Here is a 20,000-nt window from a genome sequence, read left to right on the forward strand (position 1 = left end):
AGAGATGTGTTTCACTGTCTTCTTCACTGGCCGATTTTGTCAGGTCTTCTAGGTCTACGTCAGTTAGCGGCTGGGAAATGGCAGTCCAACAACTCGTCGACGTCTTCAGTCGTCATGTCGCCAAACCTGTCACCTCCAATTATGGCAGCCAACTGCACAGATTTGCGTATTGCAGAGTGTTGAATCTCAGCAGGTGTAAATCCTCGTCATCGTATACAATCTGGGGCCACAACTTCTTCCAGCTCGCATTGACAGTAGCAGGTTTCATTTCTTGCAGTGCCTTCTGGATGTTCTGCAGGCACGTGGCTATTGTGTACTTCCGCCAGTACGCCTTCAAATTGAAAGTTTCATCTCATCATCTTGGGAAGCATCCACACACGCAATGGCATTGTCAGGGTTTAAAGGACAAACATGAACTTAAGTCTTAATTCACGGGCATTCCCCATAATTGTATGTCTACAGGAGAGCAAGCTTGATGCTAGTACCTCTTTTCCTCGCAAATATATTAGGTATAGGACTCCATATGATCACCGAGTAAGGAGCCATGGCGGAAGTCTCATATACGTTCGTCGAGATATTTCCCAAATATCTTTGTCTATCCGTACACCCCTGCAGTGGTTGTACAGATTAATATAGGGAGAAAAATATACAATCTGGTCTGTACTTGCCTCCAAATGATAACATATCGTATGATAATTTAGTACAGGTGATTCAACAGCTCCCTCAACCTTTTCTTTTACTTGGAGATTTGAATGGCAGACATCCTTTGTTGGGTGATGTTTTAGCAAACACCTGGGGCAACATTATATCATCAATTGTGGAAAACGAGGATGTCGGACTCCTTAATGCCCACACACTTCCATGTTCAGACAGATACCTTGTCATGCATTGACCTCTTAATTGCAAGCTCTAACTGCCACCTTGATTTCGATTGGAGGACATTGGTTGATTGGCATACGAGTGATCATGCCCCAATCATTATAAACACCAACAATGGTCCACCTTTACAAAGATCGCCACGATGTAATTTTGACAACGCGGACTGGGTTGAATTTTGTGAGCTAAGTGAAATTGAGGGGAGTGCAGTACAGTCTGAAATTATTGATGATGCCATCGACTTACTGAATGGTACTCTCCATACAGCAGGAATCAATTTGATTCCAAAAACCACAGGTTTATTCAAACGACGACTAGTCCTGTGGTGGCCTTCAGAATTAACTGTCTTGCACAGAGCCACTAGAGAATCTCTGACTAGATTGCGTAGACGCTTTACTGAGGAGAATTTGATAACATAAAAAACGTGTGGAGCACAGTTCCGTCGTGCCATGAAAGAAGCTAAGCGCCAATCTTGGTATCTTTTGTTTCTTCAGTCAACAGTAGAAACACCACCATCTTCTGTATGAAGGAAAATAAGAAAGATTGCAGGCAAATTTACTCCGAACCCACCACCAGTGTTGAAGGTGAACGGGTCAGTATGTGACTGAAGCAAATGATGTCAGCAATGCCCTAGCTGATCATTTCTCAAATGTATCATGCAAGTGTGAAGCAGCTCATAGTCACCAGAATAGGAGCATTGAAGAAAAGAAAATTTTAAATTTTGCAACAGGAAGGGAAGAGTCAAATAATTCTCCTTTTACTTAAAGAGAATTTGATTCAGCTCTTGCTACTTGTAATGACACAGCTACTGGACCTGATGGAATTCTATATGCAATGATTAAACATGTACCTATTAATACAAAGTTATTTTGAAAGTTTACTGAATGTTGAGGATAATAGGGAGGCAGATATAATTGCTGTTGCAGATGTTGAGGTGCCGGTGATGGGATATGAGAATGAGAGAGAGATTACAAGAGAGGAAGCGAGAGAGCACTAGATGAAACGAGAGTAGAAAAAGCAATCTGGTATGGATGGTGTGAGAGCTGATATGTTCAAGGAAGGGGGTGTGACTGTACTTGAATGGTTGGTGAGATTGTTTGATATGTGTTTTGTGTTGTCAATGGTACCAGTTGATTGGGTTTGAGCATGTATTGTACCACTATACAAGGGTAAGGGAGATGTGCATGAGTGTTGTAATTCGAGGGGTATTAGTTTGTTGAGTGTAGTTGGAAAAGTGTATGGTAGAGTACTGATTAATAGGATTAAGGATAAAACAGAGAATATAATCTTAGAAGTACAGGGTGGTATTAGAAGAGGTAGGGGTTGTATGAATCAGATTTTTACAGTTAGGCAGATATGCGAGAAATATTTAGCAAAAGGTAAGGAGGTGTATGTTGCGTTTATGGATCTGGAGGAAGCGTATGATAGAGTTGATAGGGAACCAATGTGGAATGTGATGAGGTTATAATGGAGTTGGTGGAAGGTTGTTGCAAGCAGTGAAAAGTTTCTACAAAGGTAGTAAAGCATGTGTTAGGATAGGAAATGAAGTGAGCGATTGGTTTCCGGTGAGAGTGGGGCTGAGACAGGGATTGTGATGTCACGTGGTTGTTTAACTTGTATGTTGATGGAGTGGTGAGAGAGTTGAATGCTCGAGTGCTTGGACGAGGATTGAAAACTGGTAGACGAGAATGACCATGAATGGGAGGTAAATCAGTTATTGTTTGCGGATGATACTGTACTGGTTGCAGACGCGGAAGAGAAGCTTTTCCGATTAGTGACAGAATTTGGAAGGGTGTGTGAGAGAAGGAAGTTGAGAGTTAATGTGGGTAAGAGTAAGGTTATAAGATGTACGAGAAGGGAAGGTGGTGCGAAGTTGATTGTCATGTTGAATGGAGAGTTGCTTGAGGAGGTCGATCAGTTTAAGTACTTGGGGTCTGTGTTGCAGCAAATGGTGGAGTGGAAGCAGATGTACGTCAGTGTGTGAATGAAGGATGCAAAGTGTTGGGGACAGTTTAGGGAGTAGTAAAAAATAGAGGGTTGGGCATGAATGTAAAGAGAGTTCTGTATGAGAAAGTGACTGTACCAACTGTGGTGTATGGATCGGAGTTGTGGGGAATGAAAAGTGACGGAGAGACAGAAATTGAATGTGTTTGAGATGAAATGTCTAAGGAGTATGACTGGTGTATCTCGAGTAGATAGGGTTAGGAACAAAGTGGTGAGAGTGAGAACGGGTGTAAGAAATGAGTTAGCAGCTCGATTGGATATGAATGTGTTGAGGTGGTTTGGCCATGTTGAGAGAATGGAAAATGGCTGTCTGCTAAAGAAAGTGATGAATCCAAGAGTTGATGGGAGAAGTACAAGAGGGAGGCCAAGGTTTGGGTGGATGGATGGAGTGAAGGAAGCTCTGGGTGATAGGAGGATAGATGTGAGAGAGGCAAGAAAGCGTGCAGAAATACTGTAGTAATGAAAGGCGAGCGATTGTGACGCAGTTCCGGTAGGCCCTGCTGCTTCCTCCAGTCCTTAGATGACTGCGGAGGTAGCAGCAGTAGGGGATTCAGCGTTATGAAGTTTCATCTGTGGTGGATAACGGGGGAGGGTGGGCCTGTGGCACCCTAGCAGTACCAGCCAAACTCGGTTGAGTCCTTTGTCAGGCTGGGAGGAACATAGAGAGGAGACGTCCCCTTTTTTGTTTCATTTGTTTGATGTTGGCTACCCCCCAAAATTTAGGGAAGTGCCTTGGTATATGTATGTATGTATTACTAACAGAATATGGCATGATCATATATATCCAAGTGTTTGGGAACTAGCCATTATTTTAGCCTTCTTAAAACCCTGTAAGGACAAGTTTTTTCGCCGCAAGCTATTGACCAATTGGATTGACATCTTGTTTATGTAAAATCATGGAGAAGATGGTCAGTGGAAGACTGATGTGATACCTTGAAAAGAAGGGTATTTTATCTCCTATTCAGTGTGGATTTATGAAAATGCATTCAACGACTGATGTGTTGATACGACTTGAGTCCTCTACTTATGAAGAATTTGCTTCCAAACCGCACCCTGTAACAGTGTTTTTTTTACCTTGAAAAAGGATATGATACTACTGTACATGGAGATATGGTGTACATATAACCATTCATGAATTGGGATTAAGAAGAGAGCCATCTCTGTTTATTAAATCATTTCCTTCAAATAGAGTTTTTCAAGTGAGAGTGGGGGAAACCCTATCAGAGAGTAAATGTCAGTAAGAGGGAGTTCCTCAGGGTAGTGTGCTGAGTGTACCGCTGTTTGGACTAGCAATTAATGCGATATCCTCAGTCCTTTCCTGGGATGTTCTCTCAACACTATTTGCTGATCTCTCCATATCATTTGCTGGAACTAGAATGGCAATGGTTGAGAGAAAACTACAACTTGCAATTAACAGAATTATCCGGTGGGCCGATATGAATGGATTTAAGTTCTCGACAAGAAAAACTGTTGTTATCCATTTCTTATGTATTCTGGGTGTACATCCAGGCCCGGATATATACATCAAAGGTCAACGGATCCCATGTGTAAGTGAAGCTAAATTTTTAGGCTTGATTTTTTATTTTAGGCTTACATGGTTTACTCACTTAAAAGCTTTGAAAGTAAATGTCCTGAGGCTCTGAATATTTTTAAAAGTATTGTCCCATACATCATGGGGCCCAGCCCACAATACTATTTTGAAAGTATACAAGGCCTTGAATTTTTCAAAAATTAGTTATGGGTTGTGAAATATACTCCTCAGTCACCCCCAAGCCGATTAAAGATATTAGATTCAATACATCATGCTGGTATTAGATTGTCCACAGGAGTGTTTAGAACTTTGCCCATCATGAGTCTCCTTGTTGATTCTGTAGAATTACCTTTAGACCTTTACCCAAAGTCTTCTATTGTTCGGTATTGGTTTAGATTGCAAAGACTCCCTAATTCTTTAGCCTTTTAGACTTCAAGCCTTGTAAGGCACTAAACATACTTTGAGTTGCAACCAAAATCTCCTCAACCTTATGGCTTTCGGGTGAAACAGGTATTAAACAATCTTGATATAATTAGATATAAAGTGCTTCCATTTAAGGTATCATCAATGCCTCCATGGAAATTACCAGAGGTATCTTTTTGTAAATACTTTATTGTAGTTAAGAAGAATATGACTGACTTAGAATCCACGTCTCTTTATGGAACATGTTGCAGAACATAGGGTATTGACTTTTATATAAACAGATGGCTCCAAATCTGATGATGGCGTTGGACTTTGGAGTACATAGTAATGGTTTTAATTGTAGAGGTGTACTTCCTCTAACAGCTTCCATATTTACTGCCGAACTGTATGACATAATAACTGCTATTGAGAAAATAGCATTAGAGAAGTAGGGTAATTTTACCATTTTTAGTGATGCAAGGAGTGTCCTTTAAGCTTTAGAAGTTTTAATTCTAGTAACCCGTTAGTTTTAAAGATTTTAGAATGCCTTTTTCTTATTGGACTGAGAGCTATAATGGTTTGATTTTGTTGGGTTCCAGCACATGTAGGTGTGTCTGGGAATGAGAAGGCAGATTTAATGGCGAAGAATGCTGCATCTGAGTTGCTACCAGGAATGTATCCCATTCCCTGTAATGATTTCCTACCTAACATCAAGAAATTGTTTTGTAATAAATGGCAACAGCACTGGGATAGTCTAGATGGCAATAAAATGATAGAAGTAACAAATGTCATATCTCCTTGGAGGTTTAACATGATGCCCCGAAAGTGGGAGACTTTTTCTTTGTCGTTTCCGCATTGGTCACACTCGGTTGACACGAGTTTCTGCTAAGGGGCCAACACTAACTGTATTGCGACGACTGTTTGGTACCTTTAACAGTGAGGCATTTGTTGATCGTATGCCCCAATTATAATAGCTGAAGAAATAGATGTTTGTTTGAGGATTGAGGTGAGAATGGCAGGTTCTTTCTTGCCAAGATTCTTGGACATCATATGTCCTACTATGCGAGCAACATTTTTTAGATTTATTTCAGAAGCAGGTCTTTTTTAAAACTATTTAACTTTTATAATGACATCCTAACTTTTATGGTTTTAATTGAATATTATTTTATTTTTTATATATAATAAATGATATCGGCATCAATGACCTTAGATTTCAGGATGCTAGAAAACTTTAAAGCAATCTCTCTCTCTCTCTCTCTCTCTCTCTCTCTCCTCTCTCTCTCTCCTCTCTCTCTCTCTCTCTCTCTCTCTCTCTCTCTCTCTCTCTCAAATACATAGTGGTGCAATGCATTGTAGTGTGAATATTAGATAAATAAAACAATAAAATACTGTAACTTAAGTTTTTAAACCATTTTCTTACGGTGACGATGATTTGAAGGGAGATGAGTTAGCCGACACCTGTTGGTAATTCGCTTTCATCGGATAACTCTGTCGTCTTATGAGTCGTGCCAATTGTGGAGCGATTTGCTTGATGTGCACGCACAATATTTGTCATCTTTTCACCGCCATCTAGTTCTTTGATGATGGCTACTTTCATTTTCATTGGGTTGTGGTGGCCGGTGTGGTAACATCCCTGACGGGTGAACGCCAGACTGGGGTTTGATTCCCGCTCAAATTCGTTAGTTTGGTCGCTGTAATCCCACCATCCTTGTGAACTAAGGATGGCGGGTTTCGGGGATCCTATAAGTTTATCTGCTAAGTCATCAGCAGCCATTGCCTGGCCCTCCTTGGTCCTAGCTTGGATGGAGAGGGGGCTTGGGCACTGATCATATGTATGTATGGTCAGTCTCAAAGGCATTGTCCTGCTTTCTAGGACAATGTCGCTGTCCCTTGCCTCTGCCATTCATGAGCAACTTTTAAGCTTTTAAACTGGCTTGCTATTTCTTCATACTACTACCACTGTCACCCCTAATCTTGTGCTTCATTGCACTACCACTAGCAATAATCTTATTAGCCATGGTCAATGTTTCAGTATAGTAATTTATGGAAATAAGGCAAAAATATGGCAGAGTAACACAGAAACAGCTGCAATGAATACAATACCAAACACAATTGATTTTGAATAAAGCCGGCTGTGCTGAACGGACTGGTTGTTGGTTTTAATTGAATATTATTTTATTTTTTATATATAATAAATGATATCGGCATCAATGACCTTAGATTTCAGGATGCTAGAAAACTTTAAAGCAATCTCTCTCTCTCTCGCTCTCTCTCTCTCTCTCTCTCTCTCTCTCTCTCTCTCCTCTCTCTCTCTCTCTCTCTCTCTCTCTCTCTCTCTCTCTCTCTCTCTCTCTCTCTCTCTCTCCAGTCAAATACATAATGGTGCAATACATTGTAGTGTGAATATTAGATAAAGAAAACAATAAAATACTGTAACTTAAGTTTTTAAACCATTTTCTTACGGTGACGATGATTTGTTACCCAGTCGAAAGGGGCACTAATTTCAGCATTGTTACCCGGTCGATAGGGGCACTAATTTCAAAATTATAACTTCACGCAGTTTACAAACATATTTTTGACTTGTGGTAGTTCGCGTTCTCAAATGTGAAAGTTTGTAAATCAGATGTTTGTACCTTAAGTGCTGTCTGTATTAGTTTGAAGTAACTCCAAAATAACATTGTTTTAATCGGACACAGTCGCTGCCCTTAATAGCATAAAATTACCATGGATGATGAGCTAAGTCGTTTCCTGGGCAGCACCCATCTGAACCAAATTTTTTACCTCGGTTGTCTAATTAAAAAATCTCATCAATACAGTAATACCTTGAAATACAAGCGTCCCAGTATACGAGAAAATTGAGATACGAGGAGAGTTCCGAGCAAATTTCTATCCTGAGATACAAGGAAAAATTTGAGATACGAGGTACAATAGTTCCTTATGCAGCCACCAGTAGGACGCGTGTGCGAGAGGTTGCTCACGAGGACAGCATCGCTCGGTCTTTCCCGTCGGATCTCCGTCGCGTAAAGTTATCTCCGAGCATCGGCTGTATTGTTTTGTTTTTTCACATGTTTTTTGTGTGAATCAGTGCATAATTAATTAAATAAGCAATGGGTCCAAAGCAAGCGAGTGCAAACAAGGGTTGTGAAAAGAAAAAGCGTATGATTACAATGGAGATGGAGCATGAAATAATCGCAAAGCATGAGAGTGGCGTAAGAGTGACTGAGCTGGCGCGCCAATATGAGAGGAGTACATCGACTGTATGTACCATCCTCAAGCAGAAGGATGCTATAAAGAGCACCAAGCCTTCCAAAAGAGTAACCATCCTTTCCAAGCTGCTTAGTGATATTCACTACGAGATGGAGAGGCTTCTTTTAATCTGGATAAAAGAGAAACAGTTGGCGAGAGATAACGTGAAAGAGACAATCATATGAGAGAAGGCCAGTAGAATCTATGAGACTTGAAAGGGAAGCAAGCAGCTGAGAAAGGGGAGACTTCAACGCCAGCGGAAACCTTCAAAGCCAGTCGTAGCTGGCTGGATAATTTCAAGAAACGGACTGGGATACACTTGGTTGTGAGGCATGGGGAAGTATCAAGTTCCGACGTGAAAGCTGCGGCGGACTTCATCACAACCTTTGCCTCAGTTATCGCCCTACATGGCTTCAGCCCCCAACAAGTCTTCAACTGCAATGAAACTGGCCTTTTTTTTAAGAAGAAAATGCCCGGGAGGACTTTCATCACGGTAGAGAAGAGACTACTGGGCCATAAACCCATGAAGGGCCGGTTAACTCTAGCCTTTTGTGCCAATGCCAGCGGTGACTGTAAGGTCAAGCCACTGCTGGTGTACTGCTCTGAAAACACACGTGCTTTCAAGAGCCAAAGTATCTTGAAAGAAAAAGTGCAAGTGATGTGGCACGATAATGCTAAGGCTTGGGTTACCCGGCATTTCTTCACAGGATGGGTTAATCTGTGCTTTGGTCCGGCAGTCAAAAAATATTTTGCGGAGAAAAACCTGCCATTGAAATGTCTCCTAGTCCTCAACAATGCCCCTGGTCACCCTCCTGGTCTCGAAGAGGAAAATTCTTGATGAATTCAGGTTCTTCAAGGTCCTTTCTCCCGTCCAACACCATGCCACTCCTCCAGCCCATGGACCAACAAGTTATTTCTAACTTCAAAAAACTCTACACGAAGCATTTATTCAAGAAAGGCTTTGATGTCACAGACAACACTAATCTCACCCTTCCGGAATTTTAGAAGGAACATTTCAACATCGTACATTGCTTGAAAATTATTGACGATGCATGGCAGGGTGTCACAAGACGAACTCTTAATTCAGCGTGGAAGAAATTGTGGCCGGCTTCCGTTGCGGTGAGGGACTTTGAAGGGTTCAATACGACAGACCCTGATGACCCCGAACCTGTTGTGATGGATGAAATCGTGTCTCTTGCAAAGTCCATCTGGCTGGAGGTAGACGAGGAAGACGTGAACGACCTTGTTGAGGAGCATCAGGAAGAGCTCACGACACAGGAATTGATCGAGCTCCAGGAGATGCAACATTTGTAGGTGTTGCAGGAGCTCAGAAGCGAGGAGGAGGTTGATGACGAGGGCCGCCTTTCTACGGCAGAAATCAAAGACATGTTAGCGAAGTGGCAGGGGTTTGCTAATTTTATGGAAAAGAGGCACCCGGACAAGTTGGCGAGTGGTCGTGCGTTAGCCTATTGTGACGACACTTGCGTGCGGCATTTTCGCAACATTTTGAAGGGGAGACAAAAGCAAACATCCCTAGAAAGGTTCCTTTTAAAACGGCCGTCAAAAAGTGCAGATAAAAGCAAGGCAAAAAGAGCCAAGCTGGAAGAAGAAAAGTAAAAAAATAAAAATGAAAATAAAATGTAGAATTAAGTTTAGTGTAATGTAAGATTAACATTTTATTTTTAAGTGTGTGTAAAGTAAGTTAATTTTCTTTCGGTTAAATTTAAAGTTGAATTTCATTTAAGTTGAATTTAAAGTTAAGGTTATGTTACGTAGTGTTACAAAAGTGTTGCGTACCGAACGTGTTGCTGTCAAGTCTCTCCTCCCCGTCCTCCCTCCCTCCTCCTCCTCCACACACACCACCGTTAGCCGCTACCGTCTGTCTTGAAGGTAAGAACTCCATGATAATGTTACATTTCATAGCCAGTTCATAGCTCTTTGTTATTTTGTTAGTGTAGGATATTGATTACAACAATTAAAAACATGTTTTTCCTCTGTAAGATACTGTTTTTAGGGTCTGTAAGATACTGTTTTTAGGGTTTTTTTAGAGGATGGGAATGGATTAATTTGTTTTTAGTTATTTTATATGGGCAAAATTAATTTGAGATACGAGCAAATTGAAATACGAGCTCGGTCCCGGAACGATTAAACTCGTATCTCAAGGTATTACTGTAAGTTAATTGTAGAGACATCAGAGGTATGAAGATGCATATAAGGCAGCCAAACTGAGCCTTACAGTATGTAACTAAGTCGAAATTCACTTTAAAGTTGTCACTGATAGGTGTCATCTATATATAGAATTTTCGATAGCTAAACCATAGCAAAAGAAAAATGTTCTCCCTGAGCTTGCTGATTCAATGAGAAGTCTATATGGAAATGAGCAAATAATTTTTGGTAAAGATTCATTAGCGTAAACTTAATTATTAGAATGAAAGAAGTTAATTTGATACCTACTTGAAATTCATAGAAGAGCTACTTTTGTTATCCCGCTTATAATTTTGGTTTCTTATTTGTTGGTTCTGTTACTGACTATAAAGGATTGATTTGTCAAGATGTGAAGGAGCTGATGAAGGTCAAGTTGCATGTTAATCACTTGTCTACTTTTGTGCATCAGATCAGAGAGAACCATTTTTTTTTTTTTGTTATGGTTGAACTTTTAAAATCTCGGTGAAGAAATGGCAATAGAATTTGGGTGAATGTATATTTTATTCAAATTTAGGTTCCTTAAAATGTAAAAAGGACCAATAGTAGTACAGTAGGGTTTTCTCCAAATAGAATTTGACCTACTGTGTAGAGAATTTTGTCGTATTAATGGAAAATTTATATTTATTCCATCAGTGAAAAGTGTATGGCAAGATAACAAATGAGTTAAAGGGCTTAAAGTTGAGCCCCAAATATTCTATGATATATTAGATTTTAGGTTTTGAAGTTGTAATCTGTATCGAGTGTGATTAATTTTTACATTTATGACAAAATCCTTCTTGCCAGCATTATTAGAGTTGAGATTTTTGTTTTAGTTCTCTGATAAAAAGATCTTGATAACTAACGAGAAAATGGTAGACATGTTTTACATCAAATATTGTGGAAGAATAATTTCAAATCTTAAGATCTGTGGCCAGTGAGTATCATAATTGGAGTGTGATAGCTTCTCATTAGTGGCATTAATGTTATACCCACTTAGGAGAGGCTTTATATATTGCTGTTGGATTTACAGGACATTTAATTATATTTTTACATTTTTATGAAGTTTTTGTTGAAATTATATGAATAAGATTTAGATATCACAGATGACTAAAAAGAATTAATTGGTTTTAATGGAGAGAAGGCAGTATGTATGAAAATTTTCTGTGATTAGATTACTGGTATTTGTTCTCATGATAACTGATATTCTGTCATATTTTTAGATGCACAAAAGTCAAGCTGTAATAACACCCGCACCACAGCGCCTTCCTTCACCATCGAGTACGCATCCAGGTAGTTACAGTGAAAAGATGATTTATTTTACATTTGTTCCGTAACTGAAATACAAACCACGCTATTTACATGGGGTATTACTTTCGGCGTAGCTGAAATGATGAGCCATTAGATTTTTAACGAGGGTTAACTACCCTCTCGCTAGTTAGCGAGGGGGTAGGGGGAGAGGTAGCTAGCTACCCCTCCCCCCTCACACACCAGTGAACTGATTCACTTCACTTTTGGCTTGGGTGATGATCAGACCTGTCTGTCTCACCCTCGCATTTTTGACAGCCTTAATTTGTTTGCTTTTTCTTACAGCTTGTGTGCTTGGAAGTTGGCCTCATCATGCGGAAGTGTCCTGGACTTCCTGACCGCCCTTGTGGAACGTTCATGTCGGCGGTCGAGACCGACCCTCACTCCTTATGTCCATACTGCCGAGGTCAACGGTATGATAGGAACAAAACTTGCAGGGAGTGGTCTACCTCCCAGTGGGAGAGGTTTTCCCGGCGACGTAAGAAGAAGTCTAAGCGTGACCTTTCTTCTTCAAGGGCTGCCTTGAAGAAGGAAGGTTCCAAAGACACTTCTTCCGTTGCCCGAACCTCCTCTGAAGCTCCCACTCGGTCGGTCTCTCGCGAGGGGCCGTCGAGTGGTAGCGTAGGCCTTTTTGTTGTTGACCAACCTCGGGGTTCGGGAGAGGGAGTTGCTTCCCATAGCGAGGCAGCTCCTCCTCCTCCTCCTCCTCCTCCTCCTCCTCCTCCTCCTCCTCCTCCTCCTCCTCCTCCTCCTCCTCCGGGGGAGGATTTTGATGTTGATGACTCTGTCTCTAACAATGATCTTTTGCAGCTTTGGGCTTTCTTGGGGCTTAAGGGCTCGCCCTCCAGGGAAGCCCTGTTTGACCTGATCCAGTTGGGTGCAGCTGTCAAACAGTCGCCGGTAATAGCAGAGGTTGATCCTCTGTCTATTGTCGACGTTGTTGTGGCGGAGGCTTCCGACGGGTCGGGCCAAACCCCTGCTGTTGTTGCGGATGTTGCTGAAGGCTCAGTTCCCCCCTCCGAACATCCTTCGAGGGAGGAGATGGGTCCAACGGTCTCTCCTGCGGGTGATTCTCCCCCCCGGGGGAGTTCACTGACGGAGACTCCTCTTCGGAGGACCGACGATGGTGTTGCTGCCCCTCGAGGTTGTCTTCGCCTTAAGGCTCGCCCTCCTCTTCGCCGTAGAGGCCTTCCTTCTCCTTACAAGGGAGTTAGGAGGCGCCTCTTTGGTTCTTCGCCTTCGACGTCTCCCGCAGAGGATCCTCCTTGACGGGAGCAGACCGTTGCAGCCGCATCGCTAGACCTCTCAGCTGATCGTTCGCGATCCCCCACGCCTGCCAGACCTGCTAGTCTTCCTTCTCCGTTTGTGGACGCAGATGCGCTGTGGGCGCCTACGCACCCCGTTTTCCAACGGGCACAAGGGCTTATCTCCCACGGAGAGTAAGTCCCTTAAGCGCCAGGTTTTACCTGCGCGCTCGCACGCAGTAGCGCGCAAGCGCTCTCCTGCTGTGGACCCTTCAGACTCTTCGCGCCCCACATCTTCTCGCGGTAGATCTCCTGCTCGCCAGCGCTTGCCTGTGCGCCAGCGCTCTCCTACGCATCAGCGCTCTCCTACTCGTCAGGCGTCTCCTGTGCGCCAGCTCTATCCTGCTCGCCAGCGCACATCTGCGCACCCATGATCACCTGCTCGCCAGCGCACATCTGCGCCTCCTGGTCCTGACGCGCGCCATGCGCGCCAACGTTCGCCCGCGCGCCCACGATCTCCGGATCTGGGTGCAGGCAAGGAGTCTGTTCCTTTGTCCCCTCGCCATCGATCTCCTGCGCGCCCGCAGACCCTGCCCACGCGCCAGCCTTTGCCTGCGCGCCATCGCGCGTACTCTCCTGTGCGCACATCTAGACCTGGTCGAGTCTCTGCGCGCCCGCGCGCCCACGAGAAGTCTCCGGTGCAGGCTCGGGAGCGTTCGCTTATACGCGCCACTTCACCTTCTGGTCCTGCGGCCCGACCGATAGCTCCCGATCACGCCACTACGCACCAGCGTTCTCCCCGCGCGCCCGCGCGATCCTTCACCTATGCAAGCGCTCTCCAACACGCCTGCGCGCCCTCACGTTGGATCGCTGAAGGTCTTCTATGCGCCCACGCGCTAACTCGCCTGTGCGTAGTCGATCGCCTTCTTGGTCTACGCGCCATCGCTTGCCAACGCGCCATCGCTCCCCTGCACGCCGTCGTTCTCCCGGCTGCCAGCGCTCTCCCTTACAACCGCGCGCACCCTCACCTGCGCGGCCACACGCACCTTCGCCTGCGCGCCCACGCGCACCTTCGCCTGCGCGCCCACGCGCACCTTCGCCTGCGCGCCCACGTGCTCACTCGCCTGTGCGCCCACGAGCTCTCTTGCCCATGCGCACACGTGCCCCTTCGCCCACGCGCACCCGCGCTTTCATCTCCGTTCGCATGCGCGCAAACCCACGATTTTACCATCGCGCGAGCGCCAGCGCTACCCCGATCGCGATTCCCGCCGGGTTTCGCAGCACGGGCAACCTTGCGAGTCCTCTGGAGAGGCGCGTACTTCCAGATCATCGTCGTCATGATCTCCACCCAGTAAGCGCAGAGCAGCGCATTTGCAGGAGGAGGAAGAATCTTCAGAGAAGTCTAGGCAACACTCTTCTTTTCAGGCAGGCCCTGTGGTGTCCACTCTTAAGGATCGCCCGATCCCCTTCCCTCCAGCGGGAGTAGCTGACACCGAGTCTGTCAGCCGTCAGCCTTGGTTCGGGTCTCTGATCAAAGCGGTTGTCCAGGCTGTTAAGCCGGCCCTCACTGATCTAGGCCTCAAACCAACGGCAGCCTGGTCCCCGCTGAAGAGAAGGAGAGGAGTGGACTTCGTGGTGACTTCTCCTTGGGTTAAACTGGCTCCCAAGAAGTCCGTCAGGAAGGCCCCTTCCCCCTTAGACGTTTTCTCCTTCTGTGGACAAAGCCTTTCCGTCCTCAGGAGAGTCCAGCGAGGTGAGACATTCTCCCACGGCACCAATGGAAGGAACCCCACCTCGAGTAGGAGAATCGTCTCGTGTGGGAGCAGAGAGGGGCCCTCAGACTTCTTTACTGGAGTCCTGTATCCCTCCTATGAGGGAGCCCAAGGACTTGAAGACCGTTCCTAAGTCTTCAGCCCGGATTCGACCAGAGCCAGCAAGACCCCAGGAGAACGTCCGCGTGTCCCCCCAGGTAGAGCAGCTGGGGACAGGAGACTTTGCTGCCAATCCACGAGGAGGAGAGCTTCATGAGTCGGAGCATGCCTTCTGGCAGGTCCTGAGTCTGATGAGGCAACTCAACAGGTTCGAGGACCCGGAGACCGTCCCTCGCGAGGGCAAGGACACGGCACTCAAAAACCTCCGAAGTCCAGTGCGGCTCTGCCCTTGTCCCAAGGGGTTAAGAGCGCCAGAGACAAGTTTGAGAGCCCGCTCTCCGAACTCGCCTCCTCCAGCCGTTCTCCTGCCGGCAACAAACTCCTCCCACGTCCTCGCGTACAGCAAAGGAGGTACTTCGAGATCATGGGGGAGTCTTGTTTAGCTCTTCCTCTCCACCATTCTGTGGAAGAGCTCTCCAGGGGAATTTCTCTTGAGAAATTCTCCGCCCGGCAGGTGACATTCTCGGCTACAGAGATCTTGAGCCAGGAGAAAGTCGCAAAGTGTGCCATGCAGGCCACTTCGTGGCTGGATGTCTGGCTGGGGTCTCTGGGCATCCTGTTGCGATCCGAGGACTTATCCAAGGAGAGGACCAGGAAGGCCATGGAGACTTTTCTCCTCTCGGGCACACGCACCATCGAGTTTCTAGCTCACCAAGTTTCGAACTTGTGGGCAAACTCGATCTTGAAGAGTCGTGATGCGGTGACCGAGAGGTTTCATGCGAAGGTCCCAGCCGTGGATGTCTGCAAGCTCAGACACACTTCCATCCTTGGAAAGAGCCTGTTTGAGCCCAAGGATGTGGAACGGACAGCTGAGAGGTGGAGGAAGTCGAATCACAATTCTCTCCTCCAAAGAGCTCTTACATCCAGACCCTACAAGCCTCCAGCACCTCAACAACAACAGCCTCGTCAGTCTAGGACATCGAAACCGGCTCCGGCAGCAAAGGCAGAGGTGTCCAAACAGCATCCCTTTCCCGTCAAGGACAGGAAGGGTGGGAAGTCCTCCAGGGGAGGCAAGAATCCTAGAGGGAGCAGCCGAGGCCGCAAACGCTAGGATTGACAATCCCCCTGCGTGTCCACCAGTGGGGGGATGCCTGCAGAGTTGCGCGTTCAGGTGGCAGCAACTGGGGGCCGATTCCTGGACGATCTCTGTGATCAACCAAGGATATCGCGTCCCGTTCACGACATCTCTCTCTCCCCTGACAGCGAATCCAGTGTCGTTGAGCTCCTATGCCATGGGATCGGCAAAGGGGCTAGCCCTTCGGGCAGAAGTCGAGACCATGCTCAAGAAGGATCCTCTCAAAGAGGTCGTCGACGGCTCCCCAGGCTTCTTCAGTCGACTCTTTCTTGTAAAGAAGGCGTCTGGAGGCTGGAGACCCGTCATCGACCTCTCAGCCCTGAACAAGTTTGTCAAACAAACTCCGTTCAGCATGGAGACAGCAGAGACGGTCAGACTTGCAGTGAGACCGCAAGACTTCATGTGCACACTGGATCTAAAGGACGCGTACTTCCAGATCCCAATCCATCCGTCTTCCAGGAAGTACTTGAGATTTAGCCTAGACAACAAGATCTACCAGTTCAAGTTGCTGTGCTTCGGTCTCTCCACAGCACCACAGGTGTTCACCAGAGTGTTCACCCTGATATCTTCGTGGGCACACAGGATCGGCATCCGTCTCCTTCGCTATCTGGATGACTGGCTGATCCTGGCAGACTTGGAGTCGACCCTTCTTCGACACCGAGACAAGCTTCTGGGACTTTGCCAGGATCTAGTGATCATGGTAAATCTCGAGAAGTCTTCTCTGCTTCCATCTCAACGACTGGTATATCTAGGCATGATATTGGACACCAATCTCCACAAAGCCTTTCCATCAGACGACAGGATAGCAAGGCTGAGGAGGGTTGCGGAACCTTTCCTCAGACGGGAAGAGCTTCCAGCCCAATCTTGGTTACGTCTTCTAGGTCACCTGTCCTCCCTGGCCCGTCTAGTTCCAAACGGCCGCCTCAGGATGAGATCCCTGCAATGGCGGCTCAAGTCCCGGTGGAGTCAAGGCCACGATTCCCCGGACTTTCTGGTCCCTATAGTGCCTGCGGAACGGACGGATCTGCAGTGGTGGTTGACCGACGGAAACCTTCGAAAGGGAGTGGATCTTCTCGTCCTCCCCCCAGATTTGATGCTGTTCTCGGACGCGTCAAAAGAATGGTGGGGGCCCACGTTCTGAACCACAGGAGCTCAGGCCGGTGGTCAGAATCAGAAAAGTACTTCCACATCAATCTGCTAGAGATGAAGGCCGTATATCTGGCCCTTCAACAGTTCCAATAGACCCTGGCAGGTCACTCTGTGGTGGTGATGAGCGACAATACCACAGTAGTGGCTTATATCAACAAGGAGGGAGGTACCTTTTCACAACAGCTATCCCATCTTGCAGTAGAGATTCTGAGATGGGCCGAAGTCCACTCGATACCACTATCAGCTCGCTTCATTCCGGGCAAAAGGAATGTGCTCGCCGACAGTCTGAGCAGAGCTTCGCAGATAGTGAGTACCGAGTGGTCTTTGGATCCTCTAGTAGCCAACAAAGTCCTGACTTTGTGGGGTTCCCCGACAATGGACTTGTTTGCGACAGCCTTGAATTTCAAGCTGCCGCTGTACTGCTCCCCAGTCCCGAACGCCAAGGTGCTCTGGCAAGATGCCTTCCAACAACGGTGGGATAACATAGACGTCTACGCCTTCCCACCATTCTGTCTGATGAGAAGGGTGCTCAACAAGACCATACTATCGGTCAACCTTGATAGCTCCGCTATGGCATCATGCATAGTGGTTCCCCGACCTTCTGCAGCTCCTGACGGAACTCCTGAGAGAACTCCCCCCACGACATGAGCTACTCAAGCAACCACACTGCAACATCTTCCACAAAGCCGTAGCTTCGCTTTGGCTTCACGCCTGGAGACTGTCCAGCGTCTCCTCGCAGAGAGAGGCTTTTCGCAATAAGTTGCGGAGAGGATGTCTCGACACCTGCGAAAGTCATCTGCAGGAGTCTACCAGGCGAAGTGGAGAGTCTTCTGTGGTTGGTGTCGTGGGAGGGGTATCTCTCCCCTCGATGCCACCATTCTAGCAATAGCGGAGTTTCTTGTGTATTTGCGGGAGGAAATGCGCCTTTCGGTCTCGGTGGTGAAAGGCTATCGCTCAGCCTTAAGTCTAGCCTTCAGGCTCAAAGGAGTGGATATTTCTCCCTCGCTAGAACTTTCCCTACTCAGACGAAGATATGATCTTACCTGCCCTCAGTCGGAAGTGATACCTCCCCCATGGAACGTGGTTCGGGTTCTCAGGGCTCCTAAGAGACCTCCGTTCGAACCATTACGCCAGGCTTCTGATCATCACCTGACTTGGAAGACGGTGTTCCTGCTCGCTCTGGCTTCTGCCAAGCGTGTCAGTGAACTTCATGGTCTCTCGTACGACGTCGCCCATTCAAGGGGATGGGGGAGGTAACGTTCAGGTTCGTCCCTAAGTTTGTTGCTAAGACTCAAAATCCTGAAGTTCCGGACCCACGGTTCGACTCCTTCAGGGTTTCGAGTCTTCGTTCTGTAACAGATGACCCAGACCATCTCCTACTATGCCCAGTAAGGAGTCTGAGGCGTTCTCTTAAAAGAACAGCTGCAGTCCGTCCTCACGTGCAAGCCCTGTTTGTGAGCACGGGAAGGACGAAGAGGAGGGTCACCAAGAATACCATCTCAGCTTGGATTCGAAGGGTCATCCATCATTCCCTGAATCCAGACCCTATTCCGTCACATCCCCCTAGAGCACATGATGTCAGAGGCATTACAACGTCCCTGACATTCAAGAGAAACTTCTGTGTGACGCAGGTGCAACAAGCTGGGGTCTGGAAGCGTCAAACGACCTTCACAGCCCACTTCCTGCAAGACGTGACCCACAGGAGCCTCGATACGTTCTCTATTGGCCCTGTGGTAGCTGCACAACAGCTGGTCTAACCTCAGGCTCCTTAATGGACAGGTAGCAGAAGGTTGAGGGCATTGTTACCCGGTTTTAGACTGCATGAATGAAAAAGTATGTCTGGCCCTTACTCTTTTCTTCATCCTCCCCTCTCTTGGGGAAAGCAGCATCCTGGGTTCTCTGCATAGCTGACCTCAAACCACTGCAGGTAAACCATGCTTCCTTGTGCTCCTAGTATTAGTATAATACTGTCGCGTCCCCCATACCCTGACGAGGTGGTATTGGGAACGTCCTAACCTAGATTTCCATCTAAAGGACTTCAGGTCAACTTCCTAGGACGAGTCACACTTCTTTCCTTTACACACAAGCTTATGTAGGCCGCACGTTCCTTGCAGAGCAAGGAATTTGCGAGGTGCAGGGACTCATTTTCTTGAGTGCTGCTCACTCGGATTCTGAGTCCCCGGGCAAAGCCAAAGCCAGTAAGGCTGGGACTTTCCATCCTACCTAAGGGTTAAGTCACCCCATGTAAATAGCGTGGTTTGTATTTCGGTTACGGAAAAAATGACAAATTCGGAGATAATTTGTATTTTTCCTAACCATACAAACCTTAGCTATTTACACACATTTGCCTGCCAGCCCTGTCCCCTGTGAAGTCCTACCTCTAAGCGAAGTGAATCAGTTCACCGGTGTGTGAGGGGGGTCGGGTAGCCAGCTACCCTTCCCCTACCCCCTCGCTAACTAGCAAGAGGGTAGTTAACCCTTGTTAAAAATCTAATGGCTCGTCATTTCAGCTACGCTGAAAGTAATACCCCATGTAAATAGCTAAGGTTTGTATGGTTAGGAAAAATACAAATTATCTCCGAATTTGTCATGTTGTTGAAGATAGTTCAGTGGTCTTTTAATGTACATCTTACTTTTGTTTTTTCTGTATAAATGGTTTAAAGGAAATGAGAGAAAATTGGATTTTCTATGTGTATGTATGTCTGAATTTATATATGGATGTATGTTATTTTTTAGTTGTTCAAGATTTGGTATAAATTCTGTCTTTAGTATGACAAATTTGCTGATTATGTATTTATTGCCAAACAGATGTCAGAAGGCGAGTTGTTCCTCCAATGTCAACTCCTCAAACTATGGCACAACCTCCTCGTCCTTTGGGGCCACAGAATTTACCTCACCAAACTCCTGTGTTTCCTGTGAGACCTTCAATAAATTCACAATCATCACCTCCGAGACCTGGTGTGTATAACGTTAGTTGTATTGTTTGTTGTGATTGTTTTTGTGTGCAGCTTTTAGCATTTCCTCCAGAAGTGTATCAAGCTCTTGAGTTAGAA

The 20,000-nt window shown here is 46.1% G+C and overlaps 1 protein-coding gene across 4 annotated transcripts in view; it reads left to right on the top strand.

Annotated features, from left to right (window-relative positions):
* Positions 1-20,000, top strand: part of LOC137644023 (endoplasmic reticulum junction formation protein lunapark-A-like) — a 318,162-nt gene that overhangs the window by 180,503 nt on the left and 117,659 nt on the right. For all 4 annotated transcript variants that reach the window (XM_068376905.1, XM_068376904.1, XM_068376903.1 and 1 more), the window contains exons 5-6: positions 11,464-11,533; positions 19,756-19,905. In XM_068376905.1, coding sequence (XP_068233006.1) covers positions 11,464-11,533; positions 19,756-19,905 — 220 coding nt within the window. The remainder of the gene's footprint in view (positions 1-11,463; positions 11,534-19,755; positions 19,906-20,000) is intronic.

This window comes from Palaemon carinicauda, chromosome 7 (genome assembly GCF_036898095.1).
Source record: "Palaemon carinicauda isolate YSFRI2023 chromosome 7, ASM3689809v2, whole genome shotgun sequence".
NCBI lineage: Eukaryota > Metazoa > Arthropoda > Malacostraca > Decapoda > Palaemonidae > Palaemon > Palaemon carinicauda.